This window comes from Carya illinoinensis, chromosome 12 (genome assembly GCF_018687715.1).
Source record: "Carya illinoinensis cultivar Pawnee chromosome 12, C.illinoinensisPawnee_v1, whole genome shotgun sequence".
NCBI classification, from domain to species: Eukaryota; Viridiplantae; Streptophyta; class Magnoliopsida; order Fagales; family Juglandaceae; genus Carya; species Carya illinoinensis.
Window position 1 is genome coordinate 17,238,267 of NC_056763.1, and position 25,575 is coordinate 17,263,841.

The 25,575-nt window shown below is 35.4% G+C and overlaps 2 protein-coding genes across 4 annotated transcripts; one reads left to right on the forward strand and one right to left on the reverse strand.

Annotated features, from left to right (window-relative positions):
- Positions 1-551: 551 nt before the first annotated feature.
- Positions 552-4,420, reverse strand: LOC122289640 (uncharacterized protein At5g50100, chloroplastic). Of its 3 annotated transcripts, XM_043096812.1 has the most exons (8): positions 4,102-4,418; positions 3,647-3,786; positions 3,395-3,502; positions 3,123-3,179; positions 1,951-2,016; positions 1,756-1,816; positions 1,372-1,418; positions 552-813 (listed from the first exon to the last, which is right to left on the reverse strand). In XM_043096812.1, exons 1-8 carry the CDS (start codon positions 4,256-4,258, stop codon positions 769-771), a joined length of 681 nt encoding a protein of 226 aa, XP_042952746.1. In that variant the 5' UTR covers positions 4,259-4,418; the 3' UTR covers positions 552-768. The 3 variants fall into 3 exon arrangements, with proteins under 3 accessions (XP_042952746.1, XP_042952747.1, XP_042952748.1); XM_043096813.1 differs by lacking the exon at positions 1,951-2,016 and having other exon boundaries at positions 4,102-4,420; XM_043096814.1 differs by lacking the exon at positions 1,372-1,418.
- Positions 4,421-19,055: 14,635 nt separating this feature from the next.
- LOC122290334 (succinate dehydrogenase subunit 7B, mitochondrial-like) lies at positions 19,056-24,804 on the forward strand. Its single transcript, XM_043097974.1, has 4 exons — positions 19,056-19,216; positions 19,311-19,379; positions 19,965-20,067; positions 24,591-24,804. The coding sequence occupies exons 1-4, from the start codon at positions 19,160-19,162 to the stop codon at positions 24,671-24,673; spliced, it is 312 nt and encodes a 103-aa protein (XP_042953908.1). The 5' UTR covers positions 19,056-19,159; the 3' UTR covers positions 24,674-24,804.
- The last annotated feature ends 771 nt before the right edge of the window (positions 24,805-25,575 follow it).

A 25,575-nucleotide genomic window follows, 5' to 3' on the forward strand; every position in this document is an offset into this window, starting at 1 on the left:
TATTCCAGGAAACTATGTAAAACTTCCATGTCAAAATCACAAAAATTTTAAAATTGATTCTATAGTTGAAAACAAAAATTTTAAGTAAAAATTAAGTTATTGATTAAAAATGGAGTGTATTTGCAAAATATTAAAAAAAATTGTTATTTAAATATATAATATTATATTATTATTTGGACTTTAGAATAGCTAGTCCAATGTAGGTCACTATCTCTATTGGTTTAGATTTTAGCTAAAAACTCTACATTAGTCAAAATTTGGACTTGGCAATGGCGGATTCAATGCCAAAAGATTTCAATCAGGCAACTCTTTTGCCTGCGTTAAGGGTTTGATTTCACAGAGAGGACTTCCAGCTCTTTAAGACACCTCGCGTGGTATCAGTGCCTTTGTCATCGATTTCAATGGGATGACCGTAGTGTCGCTAGTTATAGAAGATCACTTTTGTAGCCATGCACATAACAAACTTCAATACACAATCAAATATTAACTGCTTTGGAACTTGGCCCGGATGATGACCAAAAGCTCTAAGGTAGTAATTAGAGACTTATGCGAGTTCTTAATATTCTCCTTCTTCTATCTGACAAAAGTAGAATATCATAACTTATACATTGTAAGAGCATAGGGGATTGCATTTGAATTTGGAATTTACAATTGGATGACTGTACTAAATGATAGCAGTAGACTGTAAAATTACAGCTCATTTTGAAGATGTTATTTTGAAGTAAAAAGAGGGGGGGCCTTGAAAACTCTGCTTCTGGCAATTGCCCATCAAGCTCGTATCTTACAAGTATTCTTGTCATTACATACTTCACCCTGTGATGAAAACAGAAACCCAAACATCGATCTATCAGCACTAGATACCTCAAATATATAAATTATGGAACATTTTATTGAGGACAATACGTGTAAGCAAAACTGCTTCAGCTAGCATTGTCATTTCTGTTTTCTAGTAGTTAATGTTCATGCATCCCGTGTTTACTATTACTTGAACTATAGCTCTTTTCATTTGGTTACATGTAAAATATACAGTTGACTAGGAGAACGACCTGATAATCTGATAAATGAGCCATGCAGAGAGTCAACATACATCATCCAAGCCTCTTGTGTGTGTGTGTGTGTGTGTGTGTGTGTGTGTGTGTGAGAGAGAGAGAGAGAGAGAGAGAGAGAGAGAGAGGAATGGGGAATCAAGAGAAAAGGTTAGTTAATAAGTTTCTTCTTCTTTTGTTTAATCAGCAGATAGTTTTATTCTCTAGAGAACCTGGTTACATTAAGTTAATTCTTGATATATTCTATTCTCAAATGTATGCATGCTTCAGTTCATTATCGATATATGCAGGCATTATAACCCGTGCAGATGCATAGTATGTCAACCTTGTTCTTCTTTCGAGCCTCCAAAACCTCTTCTAAAGATGGCCGCCCTAGAAAAAACGAGGATATAAGTTTTGCATCATATATTATAATTTATAGTTCAATTGAGCAGAGCAAAATTGTATCAGTAACCAACTAAGTTAGGTTTCAAAGAAGGCAGCATTCATTAAAAGGAGCAAAGAGAATTTTTCATCAGACAACTGCAATCAAGGATTTTTACAATTCAAAACTTATAAAAACAATAATTGCTTATCATGACAGTGAAAAACATCATGGACTTGAATGTGTGGATTCTTATGACTGGTGCATCTCTGGCCATCAAGCAAAGAAGACATAATAACTTCCAGGAAATAATCATACAAAAGTGTTCAGGCAATATGAATTTACCTGTGATTTGAAGACGATATTTAGCCCAAACACCGTATATGGCATCAGCTACTGTTGCAATCTGTTAAATGCTCAAGGTTATTTTAAGTTCCAGTACGAAAAAAGGACAAGGAGATTTATCCAAAACCTCTGTTTCTATAGGTGGTAGCATTCAAATTGAACTCCAGGTAAGTCTGGAAGAACAGATAAACTTACAGGTTCATATTTGGTAATGGCATAAACCCATCCAAGACCCACTTGTTCATATAACCTTCTAAATGCCTGCAGAAGTTGCATTTGATGATTTTTTTTTTTTTTTCCTTCTAGATAGAAATGCATGTTATATAAAGAAAACAGTAACAACAGAAAGGCAATGTCTTATCTTACTAAACTTGTCCAAAATTAATCCATATCTAAAAATTTCCAAATGATTCCCACAATAGTTACATCTCCCATTGACAGAACTGTTTGGAGAAACTATATTTTACGCCCCCTAACTTCGACCGTTTTTAATTTACACCCAAAATTATGCAAACTGGCAATTAGCATACTAAAGTACCATATGGCAATTTTCACCCTCAGTTATGGTTTGAGCCTTAAGATCGATGAAAAACAAGACATGACATAATCGTAACGGTCAAAATCTTAACCCATCATGTAAATTGTCATGTTGTGGTATTAGGGTGCCAATTGTTAGTCTTGACAGTCTATGGTGCAAATTGAAAAAATAGTGGTAGTTTGGGGGTGCAAAATGTAATTTTTCCAAACTGTTTTCATCATTGCAAAGGATACAGACAAGTCATTTGGATCAGTGAGAACCAACGTGATCACATGTTAATTAGTTCAACAGGGTGATTAGCTGACGCCTGATGGTGGCATTGCCCACTGGCCTTTAGGGTCCTCAGTACACTCGCTATGCATAAAGTGGTGGAAATCCTGACGATGAACAGTGGTATTTACTAGTTCCATATCCTTAATCTGCAGTTAGGCAGAGTTCAGATATTCAAATCGAACATGATTGTCTAAATGACTCCAGACTGTACTAGTTGATTCCTGTAGTTGTTTAAAGCTTCAGCACCTGTTGGTTGTGTTTCTTTTCAACAATTTCCTCGTAATTCCCATTAATATTCTAAGTTTAGATTTAGCCACAGTTTGGACTGTTGAAACGCATACTGGTTCATTTTCACATAGACAACATGCACACATGCACGCAGCTTACACGTACACCCTAAAAATAAAAGTACAAGATATTGCAGTAGTACTTAATAGAAGTTTAGAGAGAAAGGAAAACATAAATTTGGAGCATTGACACAGTAAATATACTACCATTTTTTTGGGGGGGGGGGGGGGGGGGGGGGGGGGGTTGTGAAGGTAAGAAATAGGCGTACATCAACATCAGTGACTACAGTTCCATCAGATAGGATTGCGTGAATCCTTCCCATAACCTGCACAACAAACAAAACTTCTTCACTAGCATCTTATAAACCCGAAAAAGAGATGCTTCCCAAGGTAGATTTATAGATGCTACAAAGTTTCTTGCTCTGTCTGCAATCTACAGAGTTAAAACTATAGAGCTACAAGGTCTCTCAGGTTGGATTTTTCCAGGAGAAACCCTTTGATCCATAAAAACTAGGGGGAAAAACAGAACAAGTTATCATACAGTTTTGTAGTCTAGGCCTTGATTTTCCTCTGGGGAGTAATCATCCGAGCTTATATCAACAAATTTGATTGTACCATAGCGCTCATTCCTCTCTCTGAGCATGTTAACCTGACAATATAATGAAGTCAAACACATCATCAAAATATTAAAATCACCAACTTCCACGATAAATAATTTAATAACCAATTAATCAGCATGTTAATACAAGCTAAAATAAAATGCAAGAACAAGAACAGGTCCTTCAAGGTAGACCTCACGCATACAAAGCGGGCAGTCCCCATCGTACAGCATTTTGATCTTCCAATTCGGAGGTGGTTCTTCTCCAACTTCCTTCTTGGGTGTTACCGGATTGGCAGTTGCCTCACTTACAGCACGAATTGGGCATCTAAGCGCTGCACAAATTCAAGTATCTCGATAACCCACCAAATTAAGTTTCTTCAGTTCTTTGTGTGACTAATCAGATTATTGACTAAAAAGATATAAACTTGTAAAAGGAATCCAAAACTTGGGTTACAATGAGAATGACCAAGTGTTTTTGCACGAATTTCAGCTGAACAAAAGATTATGAGTTTGAACCTAAATGGATTATATAAACCATCCAAATATTATTCGATTATTATGTGATTTCGTGCTCACATATTAATATTTCAACGGAAACAACCAAGAAGAGTTTAAAGCACGAAATACGAGAATCAAAATAGACTCACCGGGTTGGTGCATAGGAAAGGCTGTGAATCTATGGAGAGGATGTGAGGGAAGTCGATTAAATTTGAATCCGAGATAGTGAGGAATCGATAGGAGAGATGTGTTCCTCTGTCTTCCCCCAACGTTGCATGCCGCAGCAACAGCTCCTCTCAATGCCATTGTTTCTGTGTTGTGGTTTTCTGAATCACGAAGGTGCTGAAATTGTCGGGTTTTTTTGTTTTGTGTTTTTTTCCGTTTCCTTAAAGGCTGCTCTTGTTCATGGCTGCTTTCCTTTACGTGGCAGCGCGGGCTTCACTCAAAAACTGGAATACTTGGCCCCCGCTCCGTCCTTTCAACCTGCACCTACGTTAAGTTGGGTATATATTTTATAATAAAAATAATTTTATAAATTTGTTTTTGAGTGAAGTCAAAAACTTATCCGGTAAAGAGTTTTATTATATATAAATAAAATTACGTACTAATCTATATATTAATATTGATTCATTCATACTTAAAATTTAAATTAACATTATTTTTAATAAAATTTACTTTTTGACCAATCACAATAGATTGGTGCACATATTAATACACAATTGTGCTTGTAACTAAATTTTTTCTTCGTTAAAAGCAGATACTGTTTTGTCTTTAAACGTCACCTACGATCTATTTTTACTCATTATTTCTTTACACATGACATTCATGATTTTTTTAAAATATAATTAAATTTATCTTAATATTAAAATATATTTAAACTCATGTTAACATCTAAATTCATATTAAGTGAGTACAATAAAACTCATTTCATCATCTTAAGTTACTATTATTTATAAAAAAACTTAACTCATCTTAACTAAACTTAACATTTAAACGGGTTCTAAATTATTCTATAAATCAAATTATGTTACAAATTCTAAAACACATGGATTCAAAGTGTAAAAAGGATTGAAGTATAGAGTCTCTAGGAGATTGCTTAAGGTTATGTTTGGTTATTGAGACTGATCTACCTCATTACTATTCACAAATTATTCATTATTTTTTATTACTATTCATTATTTTTAACTACTATTTATAAATAATTTGAGATTACCTCAACATCTAAAAGCATTAGCATTAGATCATGGATAAGGTCTAGGAAGCATAATTTTAACCAAAAATCACGAGGCACCCCCACACTGAATTATGTAAATATCAACTAAACTTGCCAAGTATTATTATTTTGGGGTGTAACTCGTTGGGTTTTGTAGAATTTTTATAATCAAACTGGTTATATATGTTTTGCATTTTTAATAAACGATTCCGCACCAGTTATCCTTCTAAACTAGTACTTTCGATTTTATCGGTTTCTATCCAGTTCGGTCCAATTTTTTGTTTTAATCAAATGTTAATTTATATTATATATTAATATATCATAGTATTATAGTGTTACTACTATAAATTATAATGTTATGCTAATATCATAGTATTAATACTAACATATTAAGTTAATTATATTATGCTATAATTCTTATAACATATGATCAAATAAATTAGAAATGTTCATATTTAAGATTAAAATTTTATGTTATAAATTATAATATAAAATTATTTTATATATGATATATTTATATATAGAAATTTCATATATATAATTATATATAAAAATATTTTATATAATATTAAAATTTTAATTTATATATATATACTTTAAAACTGGTCCAATCCCAAAAAGTACAACAAAAATAGGACCAGATATGACCAATTTTTACAATATAAAAACTGGTTTCAAACCGAATCGATTCAAAACAAATCAACCGGCTCAATTCGATCCGATCCGAGCCAGTTTTCCAGTTTGAAATTTCACCCATATACTCATTTTATCTTGATATCTAACAAATTGAATACTGTAGCTTTTGTAACTGGGTATTTTGTTTTTATATATTTTAATGATTATAATTCTATGATTTCTTTTTCTTATTTATCTACCACAATTTATTTTTAATTACAATTAGGCTACATCTAATGATAGACCATTATAGGAATAAGTACTCCCAAATGAAATAATTAGGAATGTTTGAACACTAAGATCCCGTTTGGAACTTAGACTCAACTGAGATCAACTCAGTTCAAACTTCAGTTTAATTTTAAATTAAATCTAATATCTAAACACCTAATTCTTAAATTATTAAACTTATATCAACTTAAAATCGATTTATACGTGGGACCCATTATGTTTTCAACTTAATACCTCTTTATATAGGCCCACAACTTTTTTTTTTAACTTTCTACAAATATATCTAAACTCATCTTAGGTATGTCCTAGGTAATAGCCTAAATGACCTTACCATTGAGCCGGCCATGATTGTTTGATTTTACTTCGGTTAGATATATATATATATATATATATATATAGCATAGTATTGTCTTTAATTCACAATTGTAATGACCGAAATAGAGACTATAATTATTTAAAAATTACTATTAAAATAAATGACCATAAATCAAAATATATTTAGATAAAATATTAAATATGATGATTAAATAAGAAAATAATAAAACATAATTAAAAAAGCATTTCGTTTAGCCAAAATTATACATAATCCAATGTGTTATAGATAAATATAAGTGTACTACATAAACTAGTCAAGACCGTATTTGTAGCTAAATGTTAATTACAAATATAAAAAAAATTTAATGTGAAATACAATTTTCCTTAAAATATAAAAAAAGTTAATCAAAAATGACATCCAATAGATGTTGGATATGAACTTTATTTTACATTTTGCTATAGTATTTTCAGAGTACTCACAATGGTTTCTCTATCCTATCCTTCAAAATACATAATAAAAATTTATTTTTTCTATTTTACATACTGACTTTTTCAATATACCATACATTAACTTATCTATTTTTTCTTCATATCATTTAAATATTATACTTTTTATTCTTTTTTATTCATTTAAAATATTTTCTCTAACTACCAATGATATCTTCATATTTATATATTTGCAATATCTCCTCATATACAATATTATATAATTATGTTCTATTTTAAATTAATCCAAATTTATAAACTAAACCAAAATATAAATTAATTCAAAAAATAAAAAGAATAGATTATATAATGAAAATATTCTCAAAGCATATTATGAGAATATCTATTCTCGATAATTGTAAAAGAATATTTTTAAAATATTTTTGGATATATTTCATGAATATAGTTGATCTATAAATAATATGTGAGACTCAAGTTTATTAAAATATTACTGCTCTATCTAGCAAAATGAATAATGTCTCAAGTATTACAAAATATGATAAAGTTAACTAGAAGTAATCACAAGCTGGCATAGAAGATGGCATTGCCACAAATTGAAATTCTAAAGCTGAAATTCCTTATAAGCTCTTGGTAGATGCAAGATATATATTTGAAAAGCCTAAGACCGATTATAAGAGAGAGGGGCCTGAAATGAAAATAAAAAGAACTTGAAGAAATAGGAAATCGCACAAGGAGGAAAGAGTAAGTAATTAAAAATGTTTATTTTTGATTAACAAGGTCCTTTACATGTAGATGGATTATTATAGAAAAATGTATAATGTTTTTAAAATACAAAATTCAATAGAGTAGTATTTTAAGAACATTTCTTTATATTTTATATTCTTAGAGCACTCCCAACAGATGTTTTATAATACATTCTTCTTTAAAATATAAAGAAAAGTTCTTAAAATTGCACTCCATTGGATCCTTTATTTTAAAATCATTTTACATTTTGCTACAGGAAATCCGCTACATTTAGCCTGTTCATCCCTCTAAACATTTTTAATTCATTTATCTTTCATAGCTAATTTTCCCCATTTTTCTTTTTTCTCATTTCAGACCCTCTCTCTCTCTCTCTCTCTCTCTCTCTCTCTCTCTCTCTCTCTCTCTCTCTCTCTCTCTCTCTCTCTCTCTCTCTCTCTCGTTCCCACCATTTCTTCCTTGCTTGGTGCCGAAACAGAACCAGAGCCTTCCGTGTTCCTCGACTTCGCTCGTCAACTCCATCACTGATCATCCATCGTTTTCTACTTCAAGCTTTGCTCTCTCTCTCTCTCTCTCTCTCTCTCTCTCTCTCTCTTCAAAACGATTGAAAGCACCAATTTTTTGGGGTTTGTCGTGTTGGGTTTTTTTGGGTTCGTTAATTCTTAAAAATCTAGGATGCAGTCGAATGAATTCGTGTTGGGACATTTGCTTTGGGGAAGACTTTTTTTGGTAGTGAATTGGGCGTTGGAATGATATGGCGTTGTATGCTTTCGAGGAAAAATGAGTCATGGATGTTGCTGATTAGTCCGATTGTTCAAATTTGGTAATGGAAGTGTATTACTTGATTGTCATTTTTCGGAAAAATTCGCATGAAGATAGCTTCAACAACCCCATCTCCGAATTCTTAACAAAATTGCCAACTGTTGGCTTATTGCAAATATAAAAAATACAAGGATATTAGAGAAAATATTTGAAATCAATAAAAAAGAATAAAAAGTATAATATTTAAATAATATGAAGAAAAAATAGATAAGCTGATATATGGTATATTGTAAAAGTTAGTATGTAAAATAGAAAAAATGAATTTTAATGATATATTTTAAAAGATAAGATGAAAGATTCATTAGGAGTGCTCTTAGATGTGGAGTAGACTGTTCACAACTCCAAAAATTTTTAATTAATTTCTCTCTCATCCTTTTTTCACAGTGATAAATCTTTTTTTTTTTTACTTTTTTTCTTCGTACATTTTTTTATATATTTAAATATTTTTTTAAAAAAATTTATAATATTATTTAAAAATATTTCTGTAATTATTAAGGAAAAAAATAAAGAATCAATAACAATTTTAGTGACTTTTATATGTCGACTAAGCATTATCCATTTTCATTTCAGTCAAACTCTCTCTCTCTCAAAAGTGGCTTTTTAAATGACCCGATAAGATGTATTTCAAATTTAACGAGAGAATCTCACCCTTCTTTACAATAGCTCTGGCAATGAATATCTGACTCTCTTAAAAATATTTTTATAATATAATTTCTCTTTTTTTAATCAATTTATATTTTAATTTAACTTATAAATTTGGATTAATATAAAATAGGATATAATTATATGACATTTTATATAAAGATATTGAAAATATCAAAAGATATAAAGATATCATTAATAGTTAGAGAAAATATTTGAAATAAATAAAAAATATTAAAAATAATAATATTTAAATGATATGAAGACAAAATAGATAAATTAATGTATACTATATTGTAAATAAATTTTAGTAATATATTTTAAAAGATTTGATAAAGAAACCATTTTGAATATAAAAGCTTGATCCAATTATTGTAACAGCTTTTTTTGTTTACTCTTTGGTTCATAGGTTAGTTTACTAGAGCCCGAGGTGCGTATAAATAAGGGAAAGGCTATGTGTAAGGGATATGCAAGGAATTTTGCTTAGATTTATAGAAATAATTTGGAGAGGGTCAAGCTTGAACACTAGCCAATTCATATATATTTTTGGATTCCATTTTCATTACAAGTTTCCAAAATAATTGATTAATATATTCCAATTCGTTCAAATGCCAATTAGTATATTACAAGGAGTAATGATATACGTATAACTTTTTTTTGCAATCTTTTATACAAACTTTTAACATCGTGTTTCGTACACATTCGGGTCGGGTTCCAGTGACTCAGGTCTTCAATCTTTCACTTGCACAAGTAGAGAAAACATAAAGAGTTGGGGGCCTTGATGAAGGCCGAGGAATCGCTAATGCTTAAGTTAATATCTCTTTAGTAGTTTGCACAAGAGTCGAGAGGAATCATAGAGAATTCTTTATATCTAGGGATTGGTTTTTATACTAGGTTTTCAGGGGATACTGCCCATACCCTGTATCAAGGGTATATGTCCCTTTTACTGTTCCTTTAGTTAGAATCATTTGATGCGACGTGACTCTTGGGGTGGAGCAATTAATGCGGCATGGAGTTCTATGATCAGTGTCATTAATGTAGCATGAATTCATGTCTCTTTTACTCGACAGATGTACGCTGTTAGGCTCCTCCTTATTTGTTGTCAGAAGATCAAAGTCTCTTTGCATTTCCCACCCACTTGCCTACACAGGTTTTCTGAGGCTAGGTACCATAGGGGAGTGTTGGGGCAAGGTGTCCCCTCCTACCTTGCTTTTTGGGATTTCCTATGTGATTGTGGCCATGGATCGACCTCAGCTTTGGGCCAGAATCCCCTAACGGGCCGAGGGGCTGTCCAATTGGGTTGGGCTCCCCTTATTTGGGCTTGACTTTTGGGCCTTTGGCTCGTGGGGGAGTGGGACAATCCCTTTACAGTTACCCCGCCAATTTCTATTGGATTAATCTCTTGTCTCCGATGAGAATTTCTTATTGTCTTTGTCTCTATGTCTTCCCGCAGTTGTTACAGTTGGATCTCCTCTCTTTTTGAAAGTACTTCCCAGATCTTCCATTTGTTAAGTTCCTGGGCACCTCTGCTTGGTCTTTTCATCATTTAATGCGGCGTTTGATGGTTCTCTTGCCTAGCCCTTTTTCTGATGGTTGAATTCTAGCACTCGATTGCATATGTTATAGCCCTTTAGCATTGATGGTGTGAGGAGGCTCCCTCCACATTGCATCATACAGTTCACACCAAGGGATTTGCACTGTGCTCACTGGCTTTGTGGGGTGCGTGTGTTCCCATGACTCTAGGATGTCAACTATTGCCTACAGCCTATGGAAGCCCCCTCCCTTTGTAGTTGATGCCCACTTTATCTCTTCTTCCTTTCTCAGAGTGCTTCGAGTTTCTTTCTTTCCTCTTCAAATTATTTTGTGTGTGTTCTGCCTTCTGTCTTCACATTCTCATGGCTCCCAATAATTCTTCGCATCCTACCCCTAAACACCCATTTCAATCAAACCTTCTAGTCCTCCTTGGGCTGGAGGTGCCGTCTCTCGATGAAGGCATCATGGGTTTCAAAGGGTATGAGTTAAAGGTGGCTCTGTACCCCGACATGTTCTCCAATGGCCTCAGGCTGCCTTTTTGTCGACCAGTCCGCAATGTGCTTGATTGTTTCTGGGTTTGGCTCCTACCCAACTCCACCCAAAACGCATGGAGGATCTTGTTGTTGGTTTCTATTATCCCGACCTTACTACCCTCAAGTTCCTTCTTACCAATAATTTTCTGAGGCAAAGTGGGAACACCTGCAGTTTCCACTCTATCCAAGCGCTGACTCATTAAGAGTCACAATACAATGGGGTAAAAGGATGGAGTCGGTGCTTCTTCTTTGTGTCCAGCAGAGGGTGGAAGTTCCTAGTTGGCAAGTCAATGGGCGCGAGTTGTGACGCCCCCAAATTCCGTTTGGGATTGGACGAACATTTGAAGCGTCGAGACATGTAACACAAAGTTACCTGCCCCCGTTCATGACATATAAGATACAATGTTCCTAACATGCATATAACATTATGCAATATTCGCAGCGGATAAATTATTTCTTTAGCAATACTATGCACCAAATTGAAAATATCCCAAATGCTTAAAACATACTTGATATATAAAGACTCATTGAACAACTAAGATCATAACACTAGTCCAAAATGATTATGATCCAAAAAGTACTGGAAATGCAACTCCATCGTACAAGTAGTAATTTACGTTAACTACTATATTAACATTGATGTCGCCTCGTCGCTCAGTCAACTGTGTCTAGTTGATCAGCTCCTGATTCTCCTTTAGGTCCTGTAACAAGATCTACCATTCGGGGGAAATGGTAGTTGGGACTACCACAGTGAGATTTGATTACAAATCTCAGCAAGTTAACAAAAAAACTTTCACACAGGCTAATGATGCATGGATGACAGTAAAAGCATAAATGCATAACCAAATTCATAAGTAATTAAAGCATAACTTGGCATACAATATAGCATAATTGACATAACTTAAATTGAAACATGAACTGAACTTGACTTGACATGAACTTGATCTGAAACTTGACTTATCATGAACTTGTTCTGAAACTTGACTTAACATGAAAAATACATACTCCACAGTTGTTGTGGCCCCATATATTTTATACAAACTTGACTTAACATGAAAAAATACATACTCCACAGTTGTTGTGGCCCCATGTATTTTATACAAACTTAACTTAACATGAAAAAATATATACTCCACAGTTGTTGTGGCTCCATGTATTCTACGTGTAAATACATACTCCACAGTTATTGTGGCCCCATGTATTCTACACAAACTTGACTTAATATGAAAAATACATACTCCACAGTTGTTGTGACCACATGTGTTCTACGTGTAAATACATACTCTACAGTTGTTGTGGCCCCATATATTCTACGGAAACTTATTTTTTTAACTGCTTAAATACATACGCCACAGTTGTTGTGGCACCATGTATTCTACGTGTCACAATTGTTGTGTCTCACGTAGTGTATGCGTCACAATTGCTATGTCTCACGTAGTGTATGCGTCACAATTGCTGTGGCCCCATACATAAGTAATCCAGATGAAACGTGATTGGAATACGAAATGACTGAAACCCTGACGTAACATAACGTGACTTGAACATAACTTGAAATATATGACCAACTTGAGATAGAAACATTTCGTAACATGACATAATATATAATAGACAACATATTTAACATGACATACTTGCAACAGTAAATATTACATGACTTGACATACAAGTAATAGATGGTATACTTAGCATGATGTACTTGTAAGGTACAGTAATACATGACAGAATATATTATGTAACAGATAAAAATTGATGACAGGATAAATTCTGTATAATAGACAATTACGTGATAACTTGGCATGGCATGACATATATGATAACACACATACATACACTGTAGTTCCTTTACTTAGCACACATACACAGTAGACTGCTAGTAAGTTAAAAGCTAATTTACCTCGATCTCCGGGTTTCTTATAAAACCTCAAGCGCGATCACGAGGAACTGTAATTAGTTATTCTAAAAGTTAGCACTAAATAGTAAAATTTCCATTTTACTATCTACATGTAGGAAAATGACTGTTTTACCCATAACTTAAGGATTTTGCATACTAACTCCAAAAGTCACCAAAATTTACATGCCTCATGTAAATTTTATCATCAACTCAAATATCAATTTAGAAAAATTTAAAACTAATCACAACTATTAAAACTCCATAGGGCCGAAATTCCCATATGCTATTTCCATTGATTTTTGTTTCCAACTTGTTTTGATCAACCTTTTGATCTATGACTTATAAATATGTGATTTTCAAACTAAACCATCACGTGGTTTAAAAAGATGTCCTAAAACATATATAAGCTTCTAATTCAAGATCACATGGTTAAAAATTAACCAAAACATAAATTTAGCCAAGAACATCCACACTTTGGCTTATTTGAATATCTCTTTACATAAAATTTCATATCTTTGAAACTAACATCAAATATATTCAAAATAATAATATAACATGTATATAAGATGCTTAGAATTCTCCAATAAAATTATCAAAGTAATTGGAATAGGTTTGGACCACCAAAAAGTTAAACTTTCTCAAAACAGAAACTGTTTTTCCTTTTCCAGTTTCTAAGTTTCTAAATCTAAGAAAATCTTTCATCAAAACCTTTAATCATGCAAAAATCCTCAACCAATAGTCATATATACATGTTAACAATACTCCATAAAAATTTCGGACCAATATCTATCCATTAGCTTGGTCAAAAACTCCAAACTATAACATATTCTCCAGTTTATCTCCCAGAATGACCTTTCTATAGTTTACATAATATTTGACTGACCAAATGATCTTCAAATGGGACAAATAAGATATCCATGTAAACTAGACTAAAAAAGGAACAACTTATATGAGGAGACTTTATGATAAAATACTTACAAAAGCTTCGAAATGAGCATGCAAAAGAACTCCTAAAAGCTGTCTGAGAGAAAGTGTTTGATATTCTTTTAAAGGAACGTGTAAATGAAGATAAGTTCGTGGGTGATGGCTGGAGATGCTTATGGACGAGATAAGAAAGATGATAAGGCTGGAGTTGAGAGTTGAGTGTAGTTTTCTCCTACCTAAAATATCTATAAAAGATTATCTCAAAATATTCTATCCAATAATATCTACAAAAATCAGTTTAAAATATTTTCCAAATGTGGAGTAGACTTGGAAGAGTAAGGTGGCTAAAATATTTCCATGTGTATTTTAAATCTCTATTCTTAAGATATTTTTCAAATGTGTATTTTGCTTAGGTGTCATGATCTCACACGTTGATTTCCTTCACAATTCCATCTAATGGTTTCTCTTTGTGCCAAGTATCTAATATCATTCATTATGTGTGGTTAAGATCTTGCCAAGTGTCCAAATAAAATATCGCTAACCTAATTTAGACATTTCATACTGTGATTTTGAAAACACTGTGCTTAGTACGTTTACCGATGTTACTATTCACTCCAAAAATAAACGTAATAACCTTAGTACTGAAAAATCTTAAATATTCAATTAAGCCTAGTGGTGTAGACTATAATGTATTCTGACACTTCTAACTATCTCAAATAATTAAAATCGCATTTTTGGCACCATAGTGAGTGATAACACTAACTATGTTGACAGGCTAAAACCTATGCGATTAGTGGATTCGTGAAAGCTTATAGAGTCTTCACGAGATTCTTAAAGTCAATAGAAATTCCACAATTGAATTTCTAGCAGGCTGTTACACGAGTACCCCATTCGAGCCATCTGGAGGCTTGTGAGGGATGACAAAAGCGTCAGGCCCAAAGGGACTCATGAGAAAGTCTGTGGTATTGAGTCCATCCAGGCCTGGGTGCAGGCCCATCTGGCTGATGTTCTCTCCGAGACCTTGCTAGAGGATAGTAGCATTTGATGGTATCTGCCACCCCCGACCAACTTGCGTTTTGCTGACTGGGGCATCCTGATGTTGGCGATTGTACCTCAAGCTTGAAGGCGTTCCCCTAGTCTACCTGTGGAGAGGAAGGGGACGAAACCCAGGAGGGAGTCTCCCACCAAGGCCGACTTTGACGAAATGCCCATCCCCTCTTCAGGGTAAAGCTTTTGTGAGGGTGCTCATTCAACAACCTAAACTATTGTCACCGAAGAAGGTGGTGGTGTCTTTACTACTTCATCGAGTTGTGCCTTCTTCCATTCCTTCCCATGGCGAGGGTGGTGATGCCCCCTTCAACAAGTCTGTGCTAACCCTCCTATGGTCGGTCTAGATCAGCTCAGGGAATACTCATCATTGTTTCGAAGGCTTCCTTTCACACCTTGTTGGGTAACGAAGGGATCATGGAACTTTCTCCCGGCAAGGAGTTGTTGTTCTTGCAATTCTATGGAGTTCTTCTGGATCGTCCCCCCCCCCCCCCCGCATCCACCTTGAGAGTCGCAAGTTGTGCCCTCATCCCTAGATATTGACCTTGAAAGGGTCCCTTCACCTTCGCTCGAGGAGCATCTTGCTGGGGCAAAGACCTCCTTGACCAGGTTTCTATCTTGGATTCTCCCATTCCTTACTCTACAGAAGTTGAGGTTGTTTGGACTGACTCTGGCTTGGAGGGCGACAATGCGGAGGCTGAGAGAGATATAGTGCGAGCCATGTCGTGGGCTGAGGAGCAGTCCTGACGAATGCACCCGAGACTAAGGTTGCAGTGGCATCAGTGGGGGTCAGCGAAGCTTCAACTGTTGTGGCCGACACCAAGGCTCCTTTGTCACTCACTTACACCACCCTGTCTTTGGTTTCGGCAAGAGATGGTGCTGGCGTCGAGGTCAGCAAGGGAGATGAAGCCCCAGTCACCTTGGTGGACTTTGGTGCTTCCTTGCCCCTCACTTTCACCAACCTGGCTTTAGTGTCGACGGGGGTAATGGACAAGACGGGGATGGAAGCTGTAGTTGAATTCGAGGGAGTCTCCCTCAGCATTAGTATAGACACTTTGGTAGCTGTCAGGACACCAACAGTTTCAATGGGTCTAAGGGTCAGGGAGGTTCATGAACGTGCCGTGGAAGCCAAGGGTGAGGGAGGTCCATCCTTAATTCTTTGTTTACAAACAATTCTTGATGTTCATAACCTTATGCACATACACAATACTTGTTGTTCTTAAGACATTTTCATGTCAAGATCTTCAAAAATTAAACAAAGAAAAGAATTATCAATCACCAAACACACCAAATATTTCACCAAACATATGCCTAAGAAAAATTACTTCATATTAGCAAATTATGAATGGAAGATGTGACAAAAAGATAACACATGAAAAATTTTCAGAGAGCTTAAAGTGTCATGTCCCACATAAAAAGGTTTGGGATAGGAAAAAGATTACTTCATATTAGCAATTTAAGAGTGGAAGATATTCACCAGACTGAATATCTTTTTTTAGCACTTGTGGAGTGACAAAGAACACTCATTTAGTTATCCAAAAGCATGCTCTCTTTGCATGACTTATCTGACCCATCATATCATTTGTTCATTCTTGAAATAATTTGGATTTGTGGCTTTTTGGGTGGTTTCTAGCGACATGGGGGTGGATCCTTTGATTCACGCATGTAGCTCTCTTTCGATGTTTGATGGCTCACGGTGGTTGATTCTCATGGCTGTGACATGGAGGAGACAGGTGGTGCAATAATGGGTTGTTTGTAGAGTCTTTAGTGTGGAGGAGAGGACGTATGGTGGTGCTCTATTTTGATGGATGCAAAACAAGGGGTCTTGAGGCTATTGCTTGGTGGTGGATCCACCATGTAGGGTGGTGCAATTTTGTCATGGTGTTCTCACTGGGTTCAGGTTGCAACCAAGAAGGTACAGAGGTGGGAGAGTTTCTTGCACAATGGAAGGGAAACCAACGTTGGCGCTCTCTTTCTCAATTCCTTTGGTTTGTGACTGCTAGTTGGCAGTGAGGATGTGGTGCTTCACGACTGACTGTGCAACAAGGAACACATAAGTGCAATGGCTTGATCTCGGGTGGCTCAAGGAGTCTTTTGTTGGCAGTGGCTTAGAGGTTGGCGCTATTGTGGCTAAGAAAGGGATGGTGCATTGATGTGGTGTTAGGTAGTGGCTTGAGGTTGTACGTGACATTGAGGTTTTTGTGTACGGTGTCTTGTGGTCTCTACATGACATTGATGTGCAAGGGCGACATAAAGAGGCTCGAAAGGTGGTTGCGAGGTGTTGTGGTGGTAAGGCTCTTGTGGAAGGGAAATCGAGATGTCGTTTATGATTGGGCTATCGTGCATGTGTGTGTATACTTATATATTTATATACATATTGTCGTAACCCTAGGATAGAGGAAGAGGAGGCATGTGCATGGGCTACAGGGGTTGGATATCCTGTTTTGGAATCTCACTTAAAGCCTACAGGCCGATGTCAAATTCCAAAATGAGCATAACTTTATCTAATAATATTTTTGGATTTATAAATAATTTCTTCGGCCCAATACCAATTAATAGGACCCACTTGTCCATAAATATTAATTGGGCTTTAACCAAATTATCGAGCCCAATAAAAAAAAATCCATAATTTACCATATTAATTTATGGTCCTTTGGTCTATTCAAAATAAATTATGCAATAGATTGTAACTGGGTTTATTAATATGACCCATCTACTATAATTTAGGCACAATAAAATTATCCTTATAATTATTGGGTCGAGTCATTATAACTCCATTCTTGGCATCCCTAGATGGTGGAGGACGCCACAAACGCGAGGGAGATTTGGGGGAGGGGAGAACATGACTAATGGGTGGGGAGAGAGGAATTCGAAATGAAGGAAGGAATTGGGGCGAAATGAGTGTTTAGGTTAGTAGAAAAGAATAAATAATACACTGGCATGTGTACAATGTAATTATGTAGGGTTTCTCTATAGAACAACTCGCACTCAATTAATCTTCACTCCTCATGAACTTAATAAGTCACGAAACATTCTTGGTCCCAAAAAATATTCAAAAGAAGATCTGACATAACTTAAAATAGCAGAAAAATTATGTCCATTTTCATAATTCATGTCCTTCTATCTTTTTTTCCTCATTCATGCTGCCCCATTCTTAATCATGTTTTCCTCGCCTTAGCCATCTTCCATTGCATCTCCATGTGCATGGTTGCCAAGGCACAAACCCATGTCACTAGGAGTGCTACCCACACCTCCCAAGTGAGCAACCCTTAGCCTCACCCCCACATGGGCCAAGGGGTAGAGTTGAGCCCCCGGGCCTCGTGGGCAGGTGCTTCCGTCCAAACACTAGGTGTAGATTAGCCCCAGTGTTGTCCACCCAATACGAGAGAGAGAGAGAGAGAGAGAGAGAGAGAGAGAGAGAGAGAGAGAGAGAGAGAGAGAGAGAGAGAGAGACCTGGGGCTAGGTGCGACAATTATGGAGGTTGGGAGCTTTTAAAACAGAGGAAACAATAGACTATCGAGGGGGAGGGTTTTAAAAACAAAAACTTAAGGAAAAAATGACATCATTTTTGTGGGGATTCGAACGCCCCGCTGCCCAACCCTAATGACCACAATTGGGGATCTCTATTCACACCAACTTACAGCAAAGCGTGTGGTTATAAATCTCAAATTGACATCGGGATCAAACTACGGGTCTAGATCTCAAATCAAGATTAAGACCCGTAAACCCATCTACTATTGTGAGTCTCTATCTATTTTTTTTCTTTTTTCTTTTTTCAATTTAATCTAATTGGATGAGATTTGGATGGTGATTTTGGAAATCGGTTCACTCATCCAACAAGTTCCGGTAGGCAAGAGTGATGGTTGTGTTAGGGTAAAAAATATTAACTTAATTTTTTCAAATCTTAATTTAATTTTTTTAAATTTTAAAATAATAATAATATTAAAAAATAATATTTTATTTAATTTTTATTTAAAACTATTTCATCTCTTATGATTATCTAAAGGAGCCCTAAATTGAAGATTTTTTTATTTTTAAAAAATGATATTATTTTTGTAAAAGAATGTGAAAATTGACGAGGCAAAAGTAAGAGGGTACCGCAAAAATACCAATTTATTTATTTTTCCGCTGCATTCTTTAGCCGCTGCTTCTCTACTCTGCTGATCCCTCTCATAGCTCTGAAACTTTACCGAAAATGGCTTTCTTGCTCAATAAAATGGGCATCGCTTCCAATTTCCGTGCTCATTCCCAGGTACACTCCCTCTCTTCTACTTGTTCCCCCTTGCATCGATGTCGTTCTGATCTCTCATGTTTTTTCACTCCGGTTTTATGATCTGATGAAGCAGAAAACAGAGGATTCGTTCTCTCTGACCCGCCGCGCATACCACATGGAACCTGGGCCTCGCGAGAAAGCCGTGAGTCTCTCTTCTGTTTTCGCTCTCTTCAGATGTCCGTGTATGTGTGGGATATATAAGCTTACATATGCATATATTTTAATAAATACGCATATTGGTGCGATTTGCTTCGTATCCGAAAATCTTTTAACAAAACCGTCGTTAATCAATTTCAAAAGCTAGATTACGTCAAATTACTTGTAAAAAGGAAAAAAAAAAGAAAAAGAAAAAAAAAAAAGAGAAAAAGAAGAAGCTAGATTTGGTCAAATTAATGGCAAAAACACCGAATCAAACAGGTCAAAAACTTTCTTTATTTTGGTTCGTGAAATTTTTTCAGGACTATGGTAGTATTTTCTAAGCTCATTTTGATAAATTAACGAATCGGATACGATGCATTTCTGAGTTGCTTTTGTTTATGAAAAATTTCAACCTTTTTTTAGGACAACTTTGACTATGGTTTTGTAAATTGATGATGAAAATCTCGATGGTACGAAATTATTTTTACATCAACAGATTGTGTCATTTTAGGAGCCTGGTAATTCACGTGATATGTGATTTCCTTGCTTCATTTGTAATTTTCTTGTGCTAAGCTGAATCGTTTTGCAGCTCTTGGCTGACGACCCAGCTTTGAAGCGATTCAAATCACATAAAAAGAGTGTGTGGCGACTCAAAAGAGTTGGTGATGTTCTCACTATTGTTGTTGTTGCAGGTACTTTATCTACAAGTTAAATAAAATGGTTTATGGGTGTTCTAGTCTGCAATTGCTCTATGAAAATTCAATTAGCATTGATACTTTTGTTAAGGGTTTGGTGATTGTGCCAAAATAGCCTTTTTATCTTACCGTTACCAAAAACTCGGCGGGCCACTTATGTATGGAGAAATTGATTTTGAATTGATACAATAGGGCACTAAAACATGTTTAGAAAATTTGATTTTGATTGATTTATCAGCATTTTTAGCCCTTGAGGTGGTTCATCAATCTAATAATTCTAATCATCACATGCCAAAAGTCTTGAAAGAATTAAACAAGTAATGGCAATGAAAATTCATCAACTCATAGAGTTCGTGTAAGTCCACCCATGACCACATAAAACACATCACACTCACTACGGCTTTCATCCCTTCTGCTCGTCTTCCAACCAAGATCCACATCATTAGCTCTACCTGCAGGTCATCATTTTCTGTTGACGTGACATGAGCTCTACAGAAAATGGCAGTTTTAACTAAAAATAGTATCTGCTGCTAACTCACTCCATAAGTTATGTATATCTTGATAATTTTTCTGATTTCATACTTTCATTTTATTTTTCTTTTTTTCAAGTTATATTTTACATTGTTATGCTACCCCTTAAGTTAAATTGCAGTAAGGAAGTAAAATTTTGAGGTTAGAACCTCATAACCACTTATTTAGTGAATGTGGAGTGAGACATAAGGATATGTCAAAGAAGTTCATAGTTTTTGTGTGATACCCCCATATGATAAGATTGAGGGTAGGTGGTATATGGGATCCCACATTGCTTGGGAAGAAGAAGTTCTTGCTCTTTATAAGTTTCCAATGGGGCTTCAATTATATCATTGACTAGTACTTTTGGAGTATAGGCCATGTGGTTTGGGCTTTCCATTGGGGCGTTACAAATGATTGTGATACACCATATGATAAGATTGAAGGTAGGTGGTGTTTGGGATCCCACATTGTTTGGGAAGGAGAAGATCTTGCTCTTTATAAGGTTCCAATGGGGCTCCAATTGTATCATTGACTAGTCCTTTTAGAGTATAGGCCATGTGGTTTGGGCCTTCTATTGGGCTGTTACATTTTGCTGGGCGCCTCTTTGGCTTGATAATTAGTATTGCCTCCTCACCCAGCTGTATCAGCAGGCCCTAAGATTGCAAGCAGTAGTTTAAAGCTTTTCAATAATTTTTTGGTGGTTGAAGGGGGTGATTGCCAAATTGATAGTTTGGGAGTGATTGAAAATTGGGTGGTAGTTTGAGGGGGCTTTGTATATTTATCCTTATGTACAATCCACAAAAGGAATCTCTAATTTTTAATGATAAAAAATGAAGCAAGGAAATCAGATCTGACATTGTTTAAAAGTATTTATAGAAGGGACTCACTAGAAAGATGCCTAAGAATAGAGCAATGACAATGGATGTTTTCTTTAGATAATTACAGAATTATTGATTTTGCAAACTTAAGGAAGCTAGGTAAATGGGATGATCGTGCCCTTTTCTTTTAGTGTGAAATTTACATTTTCACAAAAGAATTTTCAAGTTACATGTTACAATGTTAAGGCTTTCTTGCAAGCTTTTTTTATGCACCTATTATATGATATGTTATGAAAATTAATTTTGCAAATGTTGTAAATATGCATGCTCATCCAATGTGATATGAAATGCATATGCTATGATGAAAGTTAAAGAAGCAAAAATAAATAAATAAATAAAGAATAAGAAAGATGATGAATGTATGGTTTTCTAAAGTTTCTGTTCTTAGGCCATATGATGATTTGAAGGTATTGGAGCAAAAGGGTGAATGTGCAGGTCATACTGAAGGATGTTGAAAATTGTGGACCACCAGGATATTCACATCCATAAGTGGCTTTCCTTGTGGATGCGGGATGTGGCTCGATGCACAACCAAACCTTGAAAACCTAAACTTTAAACCCTAAATCCTATTCATGCAATGTTAAAATATGTTTAAACTATGTTTTCAAAGAAAATCAGCTTGATAAGGTTTTTACGATATGATTTTCTGTTTTCTAAATATTCAACTCATTTTGGTTTTATGTTTTAAAACTATCCAAATAACGATGAGGATGAGTCCATGGGCCAGAGCTGGTAGAGCAGACAATTTACCTTGTAAAGATTGAAATACACGTTTATCAAATGAACTATTCGGATTTCATTTAGGATGAGTTTATGGCATTTGGATAATCTTTTACCACATTGTGAGGTGGCCTGTGCTTTGTGGAATGATTTATTTGGCCAAGTTGGTTTGGCTTGTGTCAAGCCTAGAAGCATAGTTGATCTTTTACACTCATGGGGAGGATTAGGATGTAGTCCACAAATTTCAGCAATGTGGAAAATAATTCACTCACACCTTATGTGGTGTATCTGGAGGGAAGAGAATGATAAAAATTTCATGGACCACAAACTTTTCTTTTTCTATTTCAAGTTACGTGAATTTCTTGAAAGCATCTTGCTGTACTTGGATTGCGCATTTTGTGCTTAAAATAAAATTCTTATTACTTATTTAAAAGAGAAATTATTTCATACCTCTTTGTGGGGAGGTATGGGCGAGGAGACTAAATTTCACCTTGTTAGTTGGAATCGAGTTTGCTCTCCTATTTCAAATGATGGTTTGGGGGTTCGTAATTTGAGTAGTTTCAACAAGGCTTTGTTGGGGAAATGGCTGTGGAGGTCATTAGGAAGGGGAGTTGTTGTGGAGGGAGATTATAGATTGGAAATATGGATGTGATTTTGGTTTTTTTTTGTTTTGGGGGCGGGGGGGGGTGGCGTTCTGAGGAGGTTAGGGGGACCTACGGTGTGTCTTTGGAAATTTACTAGAAAGGGATGGGAGAATTTTGTTAACCATACGAACTGTGTTGTGGGTCAGGGTTCAAGGATCCGTTTTTGGTTTGATACTTGGTGTGGTGATTGGGCTTTTTTTAGTGTGTTTTCGGGTATCTTTCGCTTAGCTACTCACCAGTATGCTTCTGTTTCTGATGTGTTAGTCCATTCCTATGGATTCTTGCATTGGGATGTTGGTTTTACTAGAGCTGTACAGGACTGGGAACTCGATGAGGTGACTGATTTTTTCAGCTTCCTTTATTCCTTGCGGATTGGGGTATTGAGAGGGATAAACTGACTTGGAAGCATATAGGATGTAAAAAGTTCTCGGTTTGGTCCTATTACAAGGTGCTGACTGTCCAGCACTGTTCTTCTTGTCCATGGAAGACAATTTGGAGGTCTCACGTGCCTTCCAAAGCAGCACCTATGCTTTTATTTCAACTGACAACTGATAACTTCAAGCACAACCATTTAGACCTTTCTGTCAGGGATATTGGCTGTGACAATTGTGGTAACAAATGCTAGGTGCGTACAGAAACCGAGAGAACTGGCTGGCATTGACGATAACTGGCTGCTGGAGTTAGGAACCAGTGGAGAACCGGTCAGGAGGTGGTGGCAATTCGAAGAAACCGACGTAGGCTAGTTTGGTCCCGGTTTGGTTCAAACCGTCGAACCGGCTAATCTAATATATACATATTTTAAGTAAAACGACGTCGTTTGGAATTAGAGTTCGAATAATCCTCCCCTCCCTCTTCTTCTCCCTCCCGATCTCATTTCTCTCTCACTTTCTCACTCCTCACTCACTAAACTCTGTTTCTCATTCCTCTCTCTCTCTCTCTCTCTCTCTCTCTCTCTCTCACGCAACGAGTCTGCGACCTCTGTTTTGGTGTTTCCTCTGTAAGTTCCTCTTCATGGCAGACAAAAAGATTTCCTCTATGAATCCGTAAGTTCCTCTTCGTTGAGTTCGTGTGTCTATCAATCAATAGTGTTTGTAACTTTGTGAATTTGTGATGATTGCGTTCGAGTGTTTGTGTCTTTGATGATTGCGTTTGAATGAACATGCGAATCTCTGTTTCTCATTCCTTTTTCTCTCTCTCATTGTGCCACCGATGATGCCGGCGAACCAACCAAAAGAAAATCGAGACCAACATCGATGATTTTTTTCCCTTCACCAACCGGTTTTGGTCGAGATAAACACATTTTCACCTTATCGGTGCGGTTTCGATTGTGGACCAAAACCAAACCAAGACCTTTGGTTTTCACCCCTAACAAATGCCATATAGCCCGCATCATTGGACAAAACTTATTTTTCTTGAATGCTCAAATCTTTTTCACAGTAGGCATTATACATGGTCCTATAATATGATAAGTTGTTGGCTGTCTACTAATCTTCTTTCTGCTCCATTTTAATTGGATCATTCTCTACATATGGAATAGGTTGATAGTAGTCATTTAGACTCTGCTCAATATAAGCAACTGCCTCTTTATTTGATATTTGGAATCAATGTGGTTAGTTGTTAGATAAACAAAATATGGTTGTTCATGTCGATAGTGACAAAAGAATACCTGCATTCATTAATTATGCCACAACCAATATATTCTTCTTTTACTTGTTTCTACTCTCAAAGATTTCATCATAGTGTTTATGATGCCTGCTTGTCTCAGGTTGCTGCTACGAAATATATGTTAAGGCAGTAATGCGAGAAGAAGCTCGCAAACAAGCGACGGCTGCAGGCGGTAGTGAATAAGTGTGAAGAAGAAAAAAAGAGAGGAATAATGGGATGTAAAATTGTTTGGAATGATGCTACTCTTTTGGGTAAAATAAGCAGTAAAAACGATGACGCTAAATGTTTGAATTTAACTTTCTTCTTGGTCGATCTGTGCTGGGTTTTATTTTATTTCATCTGTTGTTATTGCAGCCGAGGGCTCTTGGCCTCGGACTTTAAAAAGGAAACCAACTGACCTGGATTCCTTGCAAGGTTTATACGTCTTGATAGAGAATTGGAAACCCTTGATGACAGTAGGGAAGACTGGGTGTGTTTGATTGAGTGGTGGAAAATCAATGCAATTAATATTCAGATGTTTTTATTGCTCTAATTCTCTAACGTGAATAAAATCCAATTAAGGATAATTCTGCTTTCAAATTGCAGTTACTCTCTAGTCCCTGCCACGTGGATATTGAGGTCTGGTTTAGATTTAGAGATAAAATGATGTGAAATAAAGATAATTTTAGATAAAAGATGAAAGTTGAATAAAATAATTAAATTAAATATTGTTAAAATATTATTTTTTAATATTATTATTGTTTTGAAATTTGAAAAAGTTGAATTGAGATTTAAAAAAATTGAATTGTTTATTATATTTTGTGTAAAAATTTAAAAAAAATTATAATGATAAAATGAGATGAGATTAGATGAGATGAAACGTGAATAAAAGGTTTGAGAGTTATTGTCAACAATAGGACAAATAACACTATATTTGTACAATCACAAATTTTTGTGTTTAATTTGTTTGATATACAGTTACTTTTGTATATTTATTATGCATGTTACTGATATGATTAGTTGTGTTAATTTTTTTAATATTAAATCAATCACATCAGTAGAGTATATAAAAGAGTATACAAAAATAATTGTAAATAAAATTTTTA